Source organism: Parambassis ranga, chromosome 4, assembly GCF_900634625.1.
Source record: "Parambassis ranga chromosome 4, fParRan2.1, whole genome shotgun sequence".
In the NCBI taxonomy this organism is placed as follows: domain Eukaryota; kingdom Metazoa; phylum Chordata; class Actinopteri; family Ambassidae; genus Parambassis; species Parambassis ranga.
Window position 1 is genome coordinate 23,359,929 of NC_041025.1, and position 17,837 is coordinate 23,377,765.

The following is a 17,837-nucleotide window of genomic DNA, read 5'->3' on the forward strand; positions in this document are numbered from 1 at the left end:
TCCACTGCTTCCTGCAGTCTTCCTCAGAAGTCACGTGATGTTACCGGTGACGTGTCTGCCAGCTGATTTTATGCAGGTTGTGGCGCCATTCTCCCACTACTCCAGGTAGTAGGGGAACAGCGCCACCTGTAGTCCGGCTTCTTCAGCGCTGTGTCCCAGTGAACCGGGACGAGGGGACTTTCACACTGTCCCACACCTGGAACACTGTCCTGAGGAGACCAGACTGCTGTCCCACACCTGGGACACAGTGCTGAAGAAGCCAGACTACAGGTGGCGCTGTTCCCCTACTGGAGGAAGCAGTCGAAACATGTAAAGGTAAAAACACAAAAAACACTGGTCTGACTGAAAGGAATACTCTTATAGCACAGCTTCTGATACAGACAATGAGGTCGTGGGATATAATCCGGTATGAGCACAACTGCAGGTAGATACTAAACAGACAAAACATGGACATTTTACACATCAGTATGTTTAATTATGTGTTTATTGTCATATGAAATACACTCAGTATGAAAAATGAACCAGGACCCTGACGTCCCTGAATTTCCCATCAATACACGGCATCATCCCATCACTTTGTTGATAGATACAAAACAGTCGATCCCAAACAATCTGAACTGGAATACATGAAGTAAATGGTCCAACCACCATCCCAACCCTGATTTAAAGCACTGACGTCCAGCGGTCAGCGTACAGTAAAGCAAATAAGAGTAACTATACTGTCGAGTAGAGACAGTCAAGGCTTGTACAGCCATGTCTGCTGGCTTCTTTGGTGACATTTGTGTTTGCATCAACTGTAAGAAACATACAGTAATATAACAGTGCAACATGTCATTTAGGTCATCATATATAATTATAGTGCAATTTTTAGATGAGAGATGTTGTCAGTTAATCCTTCCACCATACCATAATACACAAGTAAAATGATACTTTCATAAATTAATAACAGCTGCTAATAATTTCCCAGCACCAGGATAGAAAATTATAAATATGTACAAGTTTTAAATGATTATAAAAGAAAAACAAAAGTGATCTAGAAAATAAAAGGAAAGCACATGAAAATGAAACCTTTTTATTCTCAGCGATACAGGTACATGCTGGTGTTCTGGTACAGGTACATGTAGGCGTCACAGAAGAGACGCTTGGCCACACCTTTCATGTCTCGAGGCACCTGATTGGCCAGCTCAGCGGGGGTCATTTCCAGGTACGTCCCGACCTCGGGGCAGAAGTGCACCTCTGGGATGTTGAAGCCGTCTCTCTCTCCTGGAAATGCAGCCAGTGTGAAAGTGAGCACGTGCATGCAGAGCAGACAGCAGCAGAGAAGGCCGGCTCGCTCACCTTGTCTGTCCGCCATGCTGTCGAAGAAGATCCAGTCATGGCTGTTTGGTCCGTATTTGACGAAGGACACGTAGTGGCTCGTCTCGATGCAGAGCACGGCAAACAGCTCCAGTTTGTCTCTGGTCAGAGTGTGAGGGACGCCACGACCCACGTAACCTCCGGGGATGTCCAGAGGAGCCGGCTGATGGGAGCGACGCTGTGGGTGACCGTGCACCTGCAAACAAATACAGACTGTTGGTGCTTTATATGATTCATATTTCTACCTTTGTTAACATCAGATAATGACTAATTTAGCATTGATATTCACTGATTTATTGTGTCCTAAATTTACAAAGACGTGTCCCAGACAAAACTACTCAGATAACATCAGGAACCTGTTTGGAACACGGCTTGCAGAAGATTTTGAATCCCGTTGAGCTGAAAACGTGATCTTTAAAACAGTCCGAGCACTCCTCTACTGCCAGGTCTCCACACAGGATGCACTGCTGAGGACCTGAATCACACACATCAGAGAGGTTCAGTCACATTAGTCCCTGTGTGTTACGTGTGTGTGTGTGTGTGTTAACAGAACCTTCAGACAGGAGATCAGTGACATCCAGCTCCAGAGAGGGAATGATTTTGTCAAACATCTTGAACTTCTTCCCAAAGCGAGGCATCTGCAGGATAAGACAGGACGGCACCTGAGGAAAAAGAAAAAAAAAAGGTTACACACAAAAACCAGCAGAGAGCTGATCTGCTGAGAAACATCGCCATCTACTGGACAAAGGACAGCAACACAGAAATGACATGTGATGTGCTTCCAGTGTTTTAATGCTGCTACAGCCCGCCCACCTCTGCCAGCTTCAGTCCTGCACTGTGGAAGGAATGTTCCAGCAGCTGCTGGACTGTGGGTAGAACCAGGCTGTGGTTCTGGTCCAGGAAGATCTGATAGCAGTAACTCTCCTGCACTTTACCACCAGCTGACCTGAAGGAGACAACAGCAAGCAACACATTCCATGACCTCACTAAACTCTGCTACGTGTTGTGAAAACAACGTGGCGTCGTGAGCGTACAGTTTCAGCAGAGGGTCCAGGGCGAGAATGTGGTGCATGATGACGATGAGGAACTCCTCTGGATCTGAAAGACAAACTTTAGAACATTAAATCAAAAATGGCGGCAGTTTAAAGAGCTGAAAGGTTAAACTGACCTTTCTCTTCTGTGGTGAAGGAGTGACTGTAGCCGTGTTTCTGCAGCTGCTGTCGAAGCTTCATGACATGTCGGGCTTCCACGAAACCCGTACTGCACACAGCACAAACAACACTGCTCTGAACATCTGACGTTTTGTAATGTTTTGTGCATGACAGAAATATGAAGACACACAGAAAACACACCAGCGCAGAGGGTTAACGATGTCCTGCAGCAGTGTTCTCTGAATCAGGGCGTCCTGAGGTGCTGTTGATTTGAACAGCATGGAGTCCAGCACCGAGGAGCAGGAAAACAAACTGGAACAGAACATTTGATTTTCTGTGGTATCAGAAATTCAAAAGAAAATGTGGACGTAGGATCATCCACGTGTTCTTTTATCTGATCACCTGAAAAGTGCAGCGTCCATGTAGCAGGAGTTACAGTGGCCCTGGATGCCCTTCATGCGTCCAATCAGAAGCTGGTTAACCTGCTCTGTGCTGATGGGAAGAGCTGTCTCCAGCTTCCCTGTATTCTGGTCTGTCTCTTCCTCTACAGAAAAACACAACACACACAGAAATGATCATCACAAAGCCGTAAACAATGCTTTGGATAAAATGCATTCAAGGACGATTTTTTAAAGTTCTTCCTGTTTTCATAGCTTCCTGTTGGAATCAACCGTGTCTCTTTGTCTCACTTGTGTCTTCCCTCTGTGGCAGGTTCTTGTTGTTGTCACCGGCTGACGAGCTCTGGAAGCGTGAGTCAGGACGGCAGGAGCTCAGCTTCACGAACAGCGCCCTCTTAGGGGGACAAGTGAAGAGCCGCAGATCTTTGATGGTACCGTCGGTCACTCCTTTTTCTTCCTCCTGCAGACGGAAACACGCAGATGAGACTGGCTGACATGAACCGGGCTCCTCTGAATGCATAACGTCAAACCCTTCACAGCACAGCATAAAAATAAGATCCGAAGATAAAACCTTTATGAATTCATACCAGCTCCAGTCCAGCCATGATTTCTTTTCGAAAAGGCAGAGTCCCGATCCAACGGATGATTCCTTTTAAATTTCCAGCACTCACTTCCACCATGGAGTCCACAGACAGACCCTGGTACAGGTCAACAGCATCTGGTTCCATGGCGGCAGTATCAACATCCATGTTCTCTGGTTCTACAGTACAGAACAGAACCAGGTCAGATTCATCGCAGACGTAGAAAAATACACTTCATTATATCAAGAGTCTCCCTGACCTGCAGGAACCTCCCCCTTAGCCACCAAGTCCAGGGGAACCTCGACTTCACCCCCTCTGTTGCCGCTGTCATCGGTGTCCTGAACACAACAAGAATCATAACAGAGATTATATGCTGCAGTACAGAACCTTTTATACAACAAAGTGACGCACAATGATGGATTTCCGTCCTGAACTGTGTGAATTTCTCTGTATTGAACATGAATCTGGGACTTTCCGGAGTTGCTAGTGTCTAGAGAGGATGACCTCACATCACATGCTTTTTTATGAGGTGTGAGTTCAGTGTTTTTTTGCTGGACCTTTTTGTCTTTGTCACTAACTTTCTTTGACATGTCATATCCTACAGCTTGGAGGAAACTGAGCCATCAAGAACAAACCTCTCCTCCTCGTACGTGCTGATGAGTCCTGCACATATGATTGGTTACTTGAAAAGGAGGAGGAGCGAAATCTCTGATTTCCGCCCAGAAGCTCCACTATGCTCCTAGTTGCTGCCGCCACACCTTTGTTATGACAGGTTACTCCCCTCTTCATTGCTGTCTACAGTGTGCCTGTGCAGGAATGTTTCTCTTCCTAACAGACTTAATCTGTGTTAGCAAACTAGCTAGCATTATTTGTTGTTCTTGAGAAAACTTGTCTTCTTCTCAGATTAAAAACAGCCCTGGGATGTGGGCGGGTTCAAGATGAAGGACGACTAATTTCTCTGTCGCTCTTTAGTTTAGTTTAGCTTAGCTTAGCTTAGCTTAGGCTGAGCCACAGACAGTCCTGGAGTTACATCACAGTCCCTGACCAGGCAGAGCACAGGTTACCTGCACATGTGTTTGTGTAATTACACCCACTGCCACAAGAGGGAGACAAATGTTCTGAGCTGTTGCTTTACATAAAAAAATACAAATAAAAAAAAATGACTCACAGTTGAGATCCGAACAATGTGTTTTCCATGATGCTCCTGCAGGTCCACCACCATTCCATGACGACATTTATTGTCAACGAAGTAGGTGACTCTGTCCCCTGGCTCGGGGGCGGACGGTGATAAGGATGCAGGGACCGCAGGCCTGACTTTGGAGAAAGGGACCAAAAGACCACATTTTTTCTCACACTGGAAAAGTTTTTTATACCTAATGGTCCCGTCGGTGTTCCCCTTCCCTTTGTCCGCTCCCTGGGGGGAAAAACAAAGAACACAGAGGAGATTTAAAGGGTCAGTTCACTCGTTTTTTTCTTCCTACAATGTGCTCGGTTTGTTCCATTGTTTGGGGTATGGAGGCAGAAAGAATGACTTTCCACACCTGTAGTTCAACTCCAAAGAATGTTCCTTTTAGAGGATGCCAAGTGGTTGTCTCCGGGTTTGGCCCAATGTAGCGAATGATGCCTCTCAGCTTCTTTCCTTCTTCCTCCACAGTCACCGGAGTACCCACACCGAGTGTCAGCGCCGTCCTCAGAGCATTTGTATCTTTGAACCACTTCAGCCTCTCGGCGTCCCCCGGCAGGGCCTGCAGCAGCTCGGTCACCTCCAGACTCAGCTGCTCCATGCGGCTCATGTCTATGAGGTAATCTAAAGGTGTGTCTAAGGCCAGAGGGATGACTGGAAACTTTGCAGAGTTTCTTTTTTCTTCTATTGCATATCTCATTTTAGAGATGTAACATATGCTTCCAGCACTGACAAGCCGATTCTGTTCAAGCTTCTTTGTTAAGATGAAGTACAGGTAGTTGTTTAGATCCATGTTGCTGAGGGCAGGAGATGAAGCACTGTACACAAACACACACACACAAACACACACGGGGTTGAAACAATAATCCTATTAGCATTCTGTTAACCAACACTTTAGCTAGCTCGCTAACTAGCTACAAAGTTAACTCAGAAACACTTCCAACTGAAATCACAGCTGATGTTACGAAGAAGTGTTCGTTTCAGACTGTTTCAGACCAAATTTACTCTGAAAACAAACATTAGTGGTGAATGAATCCGTCACCTTTGCCTTCACTTGTTTGGAGTTTTCTTTCTCTTGTTGTTGTCGCTCTGGTTAAGTTTCACTTCCCCTTTCATTTCATTTCGCATCGACGTCACTGACGTTTTACACGCTCAAAACTTCACGCCACGTTTTTTTAAAACACGTAAATAACCTTCCTGTCCACAGATAGTTTCCTCTTGGTCAGAAATGATCGATGTAATGTTGTCTTTATGAATGTGACGCTGCTGGTTTCAAACAGCCTGACAGCGCGTCTCCTGTGGAGGGTGGAGGGGGATTAAATCCTCCGTCCGGACTTACAGGCACCCTGCGTCTCGAGTTCTGGTTGTAGCACAGAAATGCCTTCATAGAATTTATTCAGAATGTTTGTTTAGCTTGTTTCACATTTTAATATGTCCAGAAGTTGTGATTTTGTTTTGACCCAGAGTTTTTTTTAAGAATATATTTAACAATAATTTTGCACAAACTCTTCACTTGACCTTAGGGGGGATTTAATTAGATTTGGATAGATAAACTAAGGTTGACAGCTAAAAAAGATAAAATAAAAATAATTGTATTCATTGTAAAATAAAACAAAAAAAAACAAAAAAAAAGTCTCCAGCTTGTCCAAGGTGTTATTTTTAACCCAAACTAATGAAATAAAATACCAGTGAAAAGGTCAAATCAGACTTATTGTTTTATTTTTTCTAATTCTCAACTTAAAATATATTTAAAAATCCCATCTGCTTCTAAACTAAAACTAAAAGAAGCGTACGCCTCATTTTAACTGACGCCTGAAAGTCTTTACTGAGGGACAAATACTGTTTGACTCTTATGATATACGTCATCCGCGCGCGCCGGTCTGAGTCTCTTTTTTGATGACGTCGCTTTTTCGTGGTAAACATGGAGGAGAGAGAAGCGCTGAAGAGACAGATTGAACTTTTACAAAGTAAGTCCGTGTTTTCTGGTTATTTGCTGTAGTTGTGACAGTAGTTTAGAAAACACGCGAAGCGTTTTAGTCCCACGGCTAACCGGAAGCTGCCATGGCCGCCGCCGCTGTCTGCTATGTTTGCTAAAGAACGTTTACCGTTACCGAGATTCCAGCTTCACAGCTCACTAACCAAAATAACGGTTTATTTATTAAACGAAAAATAACTTTAGTGTCCTGGAAGTACTGCTAGTGTTGGCTAGCTCGCTGCTAGAGTCCGTTAGCTTTCTGTTTATAAATTTAGCTCTGCCGTTGAACAGCACGTTTTTTCTGTTTCCATTTCCTTATGATTAGTATTTGCTAAATAATGAGTAATGGGTGGCGAAGAAATAGCAAAATGTTTTGTTAAGGTGTTGGTCCACCATAGAAAATCTTCAAAATGCACCGATATGATTAATCTATGTCACTAGATGTGTAGAATCTTTCTGGCACCCAGTCCTCTACACATAGGAATATGAGTCACATGACTAAGCTGTCAAGGAAACACATATAACAAATGTTTATTATAACTTTCTAGATCTCATCAACAAGCATAAAAGCATCCATGGGGACACACCGTTGGCAGGACCTGAGCAGAGGCATCCAGAAACGTCCACATCAGCTAGAGACAGAGGTCAGTGCGCGTCTGACGTCCATCCTCACAGCACCAGAGGACGACCGTATGCTCCACAGAGCCAAGGCAGCTGGAGGAAAACATACTCTCTGAGTAATAAGGGCCCCCAGGCCTCTGCTGGACATCCCTCAGATTCTACCTTCTCGTCTGTTCATCAACATGTAACCCCCAGCAGCAGCAGCAGCAGCAGCAGCTCACTGCCGAGCCAAAGCAAAAGTGCCACTTCGTCTTCACTGATTCCTCAGTCGAAGGATGAGGCCATTACAGGTGTAAGAGAAACAGAGGCAGCAGTTTCTCAGCATGAAGATAAAAAACAAGGCACCACTTCACAACATGAAAGTCTTCATAAACAGACTCGAGAAATTCAGCAGAAGGCTGAAAGCAGACAGATAGTTCTGCCTGGAAAGATGGTTAGTGGTTCTTCAGAGTTCCCATCATTAGTCAAAGGCAACAGGTCAACCAGTTTGCAGATCAAACCTTTCCTGACCAGCAAAAGCAGCACTGAGACCAAACAAACAACTCCAGCAGTCCTCGCGCCAGGAAATAGAACATCAGCCTCTGCTCTGCCTGTAGATTCAACACAGGCCTCGTCACAGAGCAGCCAGGCCCAAGTTAGTGCATCCTATTTGAAAAAATCCAAGTTCACATGGGTCAAAAGTCAGAGTGTGGGAGGAGTGGAGTCCAAACAAGCTAGTTGTGTTCCCTTTCCTGAAGCCAAAGTTGTGACCTCAACAGCGGTCTCTAAAGCCAGTGCCACTGGAAGCCCCTCATCCTATGCTGGAACCAAGAGAAGCTCCGCTAAGAAGTTACCTCGGAAGCTAAGCCTGGTTGCTGTTTCCCCCAAAACCTCAAAGTACAAATGGGTTTCATCTGCTGGAGCACAAGTTAAAACATCTCGAAAGCCTCCGTCTCCTAAAACTCTGGCTCAGAGAGCTCAGGAGAAGTCAGACGCTGCCAAGAAGCTAAAGACCGCCTCTACTCCTCCTGCAAAGCTGAAAAAAGGACTTGCGGGCTCCTCTGCTGGTTCTGTGATCAGCAGCAGGTACCGTTGGAAGGCTGGGGGGCAGAGTGCCGCTGTGACAGTGACCGGTGGGCTGGCAGTGGCCCGTCGCAGATCTGCCTTCCACTGGACAGCAGAGAAAAGCAGCAGAGGGTCCAAGGGAGGGCTGGCTGTGTCTCCAGGTTTCACTCAGCGTGCCTCCCTCTCCTCTGTCTCTCCAAGTGGGTTCAAGCTCCGCAGCAGGATGAAAATTGTCAGGAAGTCTCCCAACAGGTGAGTAACATGGTGCACTTTTTCAGTCTTTTGCCAAAAGGTGGCAGCAATGTATTTTCTGTGCTTTGTCATGTCAGACAGATGGATTAAATCATTATTAGCTTTTCACTGATTCCACTGTTTCTGTTGTGTTGCAGCGGTGCTGGGTCAGAGAAGGGCAGTAGCCTGTCGGCAGTGAGGTACTCCCCACGGGGCAGAATGCTCACCTCCACCAGGAGTCCCACAGGAGTGAGGAGGACGCCGTCCAGGGAACTGGTGTCGTTTGGGAGACACAAGTTGAGGCGGCTTTCTCCCACCTCATCAAGGACAAGTAAGGGGCACCCAGTACAAAGTAAATAATGTTTGTTGTCACTGAGTTATTTGCCACAACAAAGGATTAATGAGCCTTCAACCAAATTCTCATTCAATAATAAAAAAAATCTAGCTGGGCTACATATAAGACAGCTTCATGGCTGTGGTATAAATTACGGTACAAGCTTCTTGAGCAACATTTAAGTCTTGGATGTGGTTTTCCTTTCAATCACTTTAACCTGCTAAGAGACTTCTTGTCTTTTATGCTTTGACACAGTGTTTTTTGCCACTATGGTTTGTTGCATTATTTTTACAGTTGGAGATCAGGGTGTTTTTATTGGCCCGACGCAGAAATGATTTACTGATTGTACAGTCAATGTTATGTTTTTAAGTTAGGCTGCCAGCTGTAATTCAGGAAGGGAAAACGAATATTATCACTCTACACGTTTTGTTTTCTAAGATCTTCCAGATGCATTCACTCTCATTTATAAAACGTTCCTTCCCTGTGTCTCTTTGGGGGACATGTTTCAGCTCATCTTTCATGGCAGCTGGTTTGTCGCCTGGTTTTCCACCAGGTTCAGCTCAGGTCTTAGCGTCCTGTGAGGGACTACCAGCAGCTAAGGGCACATTTAAAAGAGAAAATGGATCAGTACCTGTCATAAGACTAATTTATAAACTTGATTATCTAACTAAAAAATAAAGACAGGTTTTATGACCGGCGGTGCAGCAGGATTAAAATAGTTGCAATTTTAATGACATAGTTCCCATCATGCATAGCCTCTGCATGTCCTAGCAGAGATGATGTCACTGGGTTGGTTGGTGTGGAGGTCTGACAGTAGCTGGCATTAGCTAACTAGCAGGGACAGCTTTGACAATGGCTGACAGTGGTACAAGGGAGGCCATGTTTGTGCTGTCACTGGATATAGTGGTGGATTTTTTTACGGTTAACAACCAGGAGAAGATTGTCCACTTTCATGGTTTGTCTCTTGAGTGATTTGTCGGCTAGTGGCTCTGAATCTAGAGGCTGTGTCTGTGACAGCAGGTAGTGCAGCCTTCTCCAGCAGAGGGCAGCAGCTCACACTCATGTTGTCCTTGCTAAGGCTTTGTGTGTTGCTTGCTGTCACAGGAGAGGTGTGTAGACAGCTATAAGAGAGGAAGGAGAGGAGGAGGAGGAGGGGGAAGGTTAATTGATTGCCCAATTCAGCCGTGATGGCGAACAAGTGCCGATAGCGGGTAATTTGCAGAGGTGGAAGCAGGCAGCGCCGCTGCTATCAAGCCCTGGCACTACTCTCCCTCCAGTAGATAAAAAGGAGCTAATGCATAATTATCCTTTTGCAAATTGGATTGTTTTAACGAACTGTAGAATATAGGCCTAACCTGATGGGAAGCATTCATTGTTTTTACAGCCCCTCACCCTCCCTCTCTCCACTTGCCCCTCCAACCCTCCGGTCATTCTGAGTGTACCCTACACGGCTCATGCCCATCTTGGTGTAATCTCCCATACTCAATGGAGTCAGAAGACATTAGAGAAGCCATCACTATTAACATTAGGCTTTATTCGTCCCCATGGCTCTGCGTCTATCCATACGCTTCTCTGTTCCTGACTCTTTAAGTCCACTCCATCTATTCTTCCCGTCACCTCCTCTATCCTTCTCCTCTTCATCTTCATCCTCTCTCCCCCTATTCTTTATGTCATGTCACAGTCTTGGAGCAGAAACACATGCATCTCTAATTAAAGACGGGCATTCAGGATGAGAGACGGAGGAAAGGTGGAGCAGAGGGTGAGCGCAGAGGAAGATGGAGTGAGGAAAGCTGCTCTTAGCCGTCTGTGCCTCTGATAAGAGCTGCTAATAAAGAGCAAATTGAATTACTAATGATGGGAGGCAGAGTCCCTATAGATGAGCCTGTTAAAAACCAACCTTATGACCACTCACACATGCATGATAATACACTCACAAACAGAATGTTTCCTAATTTCCTCCAGCCGTCCCGTCCATGTGTCTCTGAGGCGCTCCGTTATCTGTGGTTTAATTTAAAGACGGCATAAACCTAAGTAAGCAGTTCGGCCTGTAATGAATCGCGAGGTGTGTGTATGCATACATCTGTGCGTATGTGCTTGCACGCGCCCAGAGGCAGCCATGTAGCCCGGATAATCTAATAAAGCAGATAAATGTCAGGATCGCACAGAACACAGAGAGGAAGAGTGCTGAGCCGAGCGGCTTCGGGCCCCATGTGACGGGCTTCAGGTCTCTATCTCACTCTGGTTTCCCTCCAACCCTTCGCCATCTCTCATCCAGCACGGCTCAATCTTTTTCCTCACTGTTGCTGTCTGCACTGTTCTGTTAATACGCCTGGTGATATTTATTTTCTGTATATCACTTTGTGGCCTGCAGGCATTTAGCTCTGAGCTGAGTGGTAAAGTCAGGAGACGTTTCAGTGTCCTAATGTATTTTAAACAATGCAAAATGGGTTCTAATGGGTTTTAAAGGGTTTTAAGACATTAGTCTGTCAAATATTCCATCTCAATTATGTTAGAGAATTTGTCCATAGATGTTTTCTTGATTGTTTATAGAAGTTTATAGAAGGTTCAGGTCAGCTCACATCTGGCAAAAATCATCTTCATGTTTAATAAAATGTTATATGGTGCCTTATTTTGTATTGTAGCTTTGAAAGGATGATTATTTATCAGTAAACACCTGCAGGTTGTTGTTCAACAGCTCCTTTTAACTCAGGGTTTGGTTCCATGTTGCAGCTCTGAAAGCTGCAGCTTAGTTCGACATTGTTTAATAAATGAGTGAATCACAGGGAGATGATATCCGTATCTTTCTCTTCATTGGCTGCAGCAGTCATGTATGTATGAGTAAAATGACACTTTTAATTCTTGAAATGCCAGAAAAAGCAGCAACACACACACACACAGAGGGGGGCAGAGTGTCGACTTGTTTGTGTGTTGTAGTAGGAGCAGCTCTCTTACAGTGGCAGCGCTGCCACCTTTGCTCTCTCAGCATCAACTTACCAACATGCACCCCCCCCCCCCCGACACCATGGAGCCCATTACCACCACAAAAGAATCTACCCCCCCCACCCCCCGAAACTCCTATAGGGATCCCGTTACCGTGCCTACAGTGATCCCATTTATTTTGCCCATAAATCATATGTGCTGCTCTGCACCCCCTCACTGACATTTTCCACTTTCTCCACTCATGTGTATGCACACGTCACTGTATGTATGGACACGTACTAACAGTGATGGGGAGGCTGCAATTTACCGTATTATGACTTAAATGTGCACAGAGAGTTCTGCATCGATGCATTTGTTACTGACTGAATACATGAATTAAAGTCAGTTATTTTAGAATTAAACACACTCCTATGGATCTACACACCTATGTTATCGACTGCCTTCTCTGACTGACTTGTATACATCTTTTTATATGATTCTATTATTGCAGATCTGCAACTCTGCTTTAAACCTTGTACTTTTTGTATTTGTACTTGTTTTGTTCCATGTATACTGAGGCTGCTGCTGTGACATCTCAATGTGGGATCAATAAAGTGTATCTATCTAGTCTGTCTAGAGGCACAGATGTGATCGTGCACAGTGCATGGTGTTATGTCAGCTTTACCTGAGAATAAGAAAATGTGGCACAAAGACAGTGTGTGAAAGGGGGCGCAGACTGAATAAAGCTTTGAGGTTACCTGGTCCTCAGGTCTGTTTGGTATCGGGCTGGTTTTGAAGCTCCGTGTGGAGGCTCCAGCCATATTTATATATATTTTTTTTATTATCGGTCGTGTGTGTGCTGTTGTTCAGGGTTTTTTAGGGATATATATATATACGTTTCGGATGCATTGTCACGCATGCAGCCGTCCTGTCTGTCCGCTCCCGCCTCGAGCCTGGCGCAGCCTGCATTTATTTATTTTCGTTTGTTTATTTGCATCGCTCTGGTTCACACTTGCTCCAGTTTCTCCCACTTTTCCTTCACACTGTGGCCACTTGTCCTGCGGTCTCCTCTCACTGACTCACTCTCCCACATTTACACACACAGGCAGCTTAACCAGGATGTTAAGTCACTGTTTGTTTGGACCTTACAACACACAGCTAGCGTTGCTATGTACATACTGAAAGCATCACTTATATCGTATTTATTTGAATGCTGATCTTTCTCAGAACTTTTTATTGGTCAAAGGACTTTAATAGTTTGTTTGTTGGTGTGTGTGTGTGTGTGTGTGTTGGTGTTGGTGTGTATGATCCTCCCATCAGCTGTTTTTCTACATGCCGTTCTCTAAATGCCATCCCCCAGTGCTCCCATAGTATTATCAGTTGGTCCACACACACACACACACACACACACACACACACACACACACACACACACACATTCTGCTCATTCTTGTGCACTTTCTCAGGCTCTCTGTGTCAAACAGGTGGACCTCTGTCTTCTCTTTCTCTCCCTTCCTTTCTCTTTATATCCATCACCATTTGTCTGTCACACACACATGTCTACAAGACACTTGTGCCCACACACAGACACACACATGCAAACAAACCACACATCCAGCAGCATCGCCATAATGATTTAGGCACGTTTATATACGACATACGTTTTCTCTGAGGATGCGTTTAGAGGGGAGAAGCGGTGTGAACCCCTGCATACAGTGGTCTTTATGCCTATATATAAACAGCATGGCTATTCAGTTGCATGAATGATTCAGTTTCTCATGTAAGATGGTGTCTTGTGCAGGGCAGGCTTAGTTTAGCTTTCTGCTGTGGTGCACGGTAACATGTGGCATTTTGATTAACCTCTCAGGATCCAGGGAGCTGTGTGTGCGATATGATCACTGTACTTACAGTATGCGCCTATGAGTGACTCCTCTCTGACTGTGTTGTAAGCCCCCCCCCCCCTCCTTCCCTCCTTCCCTGGACTCTCATCAAACTGTCAACTGCCCATAATTAAAAGTTTGACTTGATTTGAGTTCAGCGTGCAGGCAGGCGAGCACTGAACAGTGAAGCATCGAACTCTGGTGTTAAACTTGCTCAACTGACTGAATGACTTTTGTCGATTCAGGGTTGTTTTGACTGAACTCTAAGATGACCTCACAGGGCTGAGCGCCATCACATGTCGGTCCTACTTGGGGGGGTGTGTATGGGGTGGGGGGTGGGGTTTTGGGTGAGCGGCATGTGTTGAAATGTGTAATCAATACTATTGAGTCCAGAAACTTTATCCTGAGATGATCGTGACTCCTTCCCAGTTAAGGAGGTAAATGTTTTCTTGGTATCCAGAGGAGTGGCACATGTGTCAGGCTGTCTGAATAAATCAGAAACCTAACAGGACCCAGGCACAGCCCTACTAATTATTTGAGAACACATGGCAGGCAATGCTGGTGTCACTTATTGGTAAATGGCTTGGCTAGGGCAAAGGGCGCTGCCATCTTTACTCAGCTATATCAGTGTAGACTCTAGGTCCTACAGATAATCAGACTTTCTGGTATCTTGACAGGCTCATTCCTCATTGGCCCCGTTCACACTGGAGAAAATTAATCCAGCTAGAGTAGGATTGTATCTGGATAGTCTTTAAGCTGGATACGTTCAGACCTATTTTCAAATCTGGCTATCACACACGCGTGTCCGCACTCAATCCAGCTTAATCCGGCTTGTTTGCAGTCCTCCAAACCACTAGGTGGTGCCTTGTAATATACAGAGTCCGTTCAGGCCGCGGTAGGACCGTATGTGCGTTTCACTGTCCCCCGTGAACAGAAGTATCACATCGCTAACCGAAAGTAGCGCGTCGCTAGCCGGATTCACTAGCTAGCTGCATTTGCGTTCAGACCTGAGCCACATTTGAGCCAATCCGAGTAGATCCACCTCCGAGAGGTGGATTGAAATCAAGCTGGATATAGCCGGATTCACGGTGTTCACACTCAGAAAAAAACAGGATATATCCAGATACGGCCCAAATCCTGCTCTAGCCGGATTGATTTCCCCAGTGTGAACGGGGTATTAGTGTCTAACATCGACAGCCTGCAGTCTGTGGTGTGTCATAGCACTGCAGTAACGATTGGCTCCTACTTTTTTAATTATGCAGATTTAAATGGTTTTAATCATTAGTTGAGTTTGTCCTGTGTATCGTGTTTTTTATTTCAAACCCCCAGTGTTAGATGTTTTTTTGTTTGTACCCAAACCTGTGCTGTGGTACTTGAACACTAACTTTCTGTCACTGGTGGCAGCCCATTGGTTAAACCATCCACAAATCATGTTTTGCCATCTCTAGAGCATAAAAACCAACTTTGTTTGAAAATTATTAGCAAACCAGAAAAAGTGTTTCAAGTCAGTACTTTGGCTGCGAGCACATTGTCTAAAATCAATATTGGCAGTATTGATTTGTGAAATGGTGTCATTTCATGAGTCTTGTGAGCTGAGCTGGGATCAATGATCAATCGCAGCTGAAAGCACTTTTTCTTGTTGTTAAATAGATTAAGAAACCTTTATTAGTCCCACAATGGGGAAATTGCAAATATGGTTATTGATTGAAAATTGGTGGCTAATCTGATGCTTCGCTTCTGTTTTGGTTCCTTTAACTTTTTTTACCTGAACCCCTGATTAGTTATATATTTATTTATATAACGCTGACGTTGTCATACGGTACTAAATGACTGGAAAGCAGTAGAAAAATGACCAAAAGCTGGAAACGGTGCAGTCATTTGCAGAAAAGTCTAGCGCTAGCTCAAAGTTCCATTCATGTTTGTGTTAGTTATTGCTCGTTGTTGTGTTGTGTAACGTCAAGGTGTGTTTGTTCTGGTAACAGGGAGGAGAAAGTCAGAGGCCACTCTGAGCTTCTCCATAAATCTGCTCCTGCTGAACCTCTGGCTCTATGACAGTAACCCTAGCCGGCCCAGCTCCCCTCCATATGTCTGCACACACTGACATGTTGCTATAATAATTGTTGGGGGTTTGTCGGTTACGTGGGAAGACAAGCAGAGAATCTGAAGAGTGTGTGGCATGTTAATTATGTCTCACACACACAGGCTGCACATAGCCAAACATGACCTGAGGATTGATCTTAAATATAGATTAATTAAGGTCCAGGTTGCTGAGTACATTTTTGGCAGGCTTGCTATTTAGGGTCAGGCAGCAAAAATAATAAACAGATATCATACAGCCAGTACTGGCTTTGTCAGTGAGGAGTTTACCAGTCGATCACTAATCTGATCGGGCTGGAAAGAAACTAAAGGAAAAGTACAACATACACTGACTGCCTCTGTCCTACTGCAGTGTTCGAAAGTAAACCCAGCCGCTGGATGATGCCGGAGCTTCGTCTGTCAACTTTTTTCCAACAGCATGGCGGTGTGTTGGTGGTCCCATGTTGCACAGATGGCGACCCCTGACCCCCTTTGGGATAGAACATCAGTGTAAGTGTGTTAAAGTCCTGGTTTAGCTTTTTATATTTGGACAACAGTAGGATAGATCCGGACATTGTTTTGGTGTTTGTCAGTGAAGTTTTTTTTATTGACTCTTTGGTCTGATGCCGTTTGTCGGCTCAGCATCTTCAGGCAGCCCTTTCTTTTTACACTCTGCCTTTTTTCTGGTCGTCCACTGCAGTCACATTCCGTAATTGCTCCCCCTCCCTCAGTATCCCTACTCTCCTCCGCGTCCAGGGGGATTAAATGTATTCCCCTAATTGATGGCTTGGCTACGCATCCCAGTAGGCTGGTAGAGCCAAGTAGGGGCTGAGACCCACACTCCTGTGGTCAAGTGATGATCTCTTGGCTCAGGACTCTGCCCGTCTTTCTGTCTGTGTCCATCTTTCTTTCTGTCCCCCTTTCAAACCTGCCTGCTCCATCTGGCTCTCCGTCCACATCTCAGAGCCAAGCTTCAGGTCGTGGGCCCTGTGGCTGAGGAGAAACCTGACCCCTTATCATCTTGACTTTTTTTTTTTCTGCCTTTCCAACTTTCCATTTCAGTCATACCAGTCTGGACATCTGAACCCCCAAGTCTATTCTGGTCTTAGTGAGTTATTCACTGACCCCCCCTACCCCACCAGGCTTTAATGCTTCTTTCCCCTCCATCTAAGTACCTCCACTGGTTCCCTCCTTTCCTTTCTCTCCTTGCATCTTTGTCCCTCCCATGGGGAAAGTTAACTTTTCTCCTCTCTCCTGGGGCCCCTCCCTTGGGTATTTGAGCATGTGCCTCCAGCCATGATCGGCATCCTAACCTCTAAGCTCAATGCCCCCCCCCTGCTTGCAGGCTTCCTTCCTAACTACAGGTGTCTCCTAGATTTAACCATTAGCAATAATGTTGTCAGTGCTGGGAACAAATGTGGAGTGCATTCTGCAGCCGAGACAAGTTTGAACTGAATGATGATGGATCTTGTCAGCTCCTTTTCTCTTATTTCCATCTCCTTATTTTATGTTTGTGGCCAGTAACAATTTGTCTGCAACACGCACATAGAACGTAACGTATGAAAACAGCCCTTAAGAGTTAAATCACGTTTAAATTGTCATGCATTACTACATTACTAGTAAAAGACACCTAGCAATAAGTGCAGAGAACAGAATTTGACGTATAGGGAACAGGAGGTTGTTTGGGTATTTAATAATGAATGGTTGTTTTTGTTTGTCAAAGGGCTTTAAGATAACTGCTAATTCCAGCAGGGCCTTATTGATTAGCCATGCTGTGTGCGGATTGTTTTATAGCCAGAGAAGAACAGTACAACCCCCCTGCTCCACGCTCCTTCACTGCCTGCTCTCCTCGTCAAGAGTCACGTTCACTCTCTGGTTGAATAATTAATGCTTAACCTATTTAATTAGTGACAATTGCACTGAACAGAAGCAGAGTGATTGAGTCTTCAGCTCTGTGCGTTTATCTGCGTGTAGCTGTCGCATGTCCCGCGATAACCAATAATAACCAACAAGTAGCTGCGCTCGCAGTGGGAGCAGCTTGCATGATTTACAGGGAGCTCTGAGGCTTCGATGTGACTGTCAGTGAGT

At 45.1% G+C, this 17,837-nt stretch overlaps 2 protein-coding genes across 2 annotated transcripts in view; one reads left to right on the forward strand and one right to left on the reverse strand.

The window, feature by feature from the left end:
• Positions 1-1,056: 1,056 nt before the first annotated feature.
• Positions 1,057-5,990, reverse strand: cyldl (cylindromatosis (turban tumor syndrome), like). The gene is made up of 15 exons (XM_028404569.1): positions 5,712-5,990; positions 5,028-5,487; positions 4,655-4,900; positions 3,746-3,824; positions 3,493-3,665; positions 3,197-3,365; positions 2,910-3,051; positions 2,709-2,819; positions 2,525-2,616; positions 2,391-2,454; positions 2,170-2,302; positions 1,910-2,018; positions 1,713-1,831; positions 1,339-1,552; positions 1,057-1,263 (listed from the first exon to the last, which is right to left on the reverse strand). Exons 2-15 carry the CDS (start codon positions 5,460-5,462, stop codon positions 1,079-1,081), a joined length of 2,271 nt encoding a protein of 756 aa, XP_028260370.1. The 5' UTR covers positions 5,463-5,487; positions 5,712-5,990; the 3' UTR covers positions 1,057-1,078.
• Positions 5,991-6,528: 538 nt separating this feature from the next.
• Positions 6,529-17,837, forward strand: part of zc3h3 (zinc finger CCCH-type containing 3) — a 43,382-nt gene continuing 32,073 nt past the window's right edge. Inside the window, exons 1-3 of the mRNA XM_028404125.1 lie at positions 6,529-6,636; positions 7,193-8,561; positions 8,699-8,871. Of these exons, the coding sequence (XP_028259926.1) occupies positions 6,591-6,636; positions 7,193-8,561; positions 8,699-8,871 (1,588 nt within the window). The 5' untranslated portion in view covers positions 6,529-6,590. The remainder of the gene's footprint in view (positions 6,637-7,192; positions 8,562-8,698; positions 8,872-17,837) is intronic.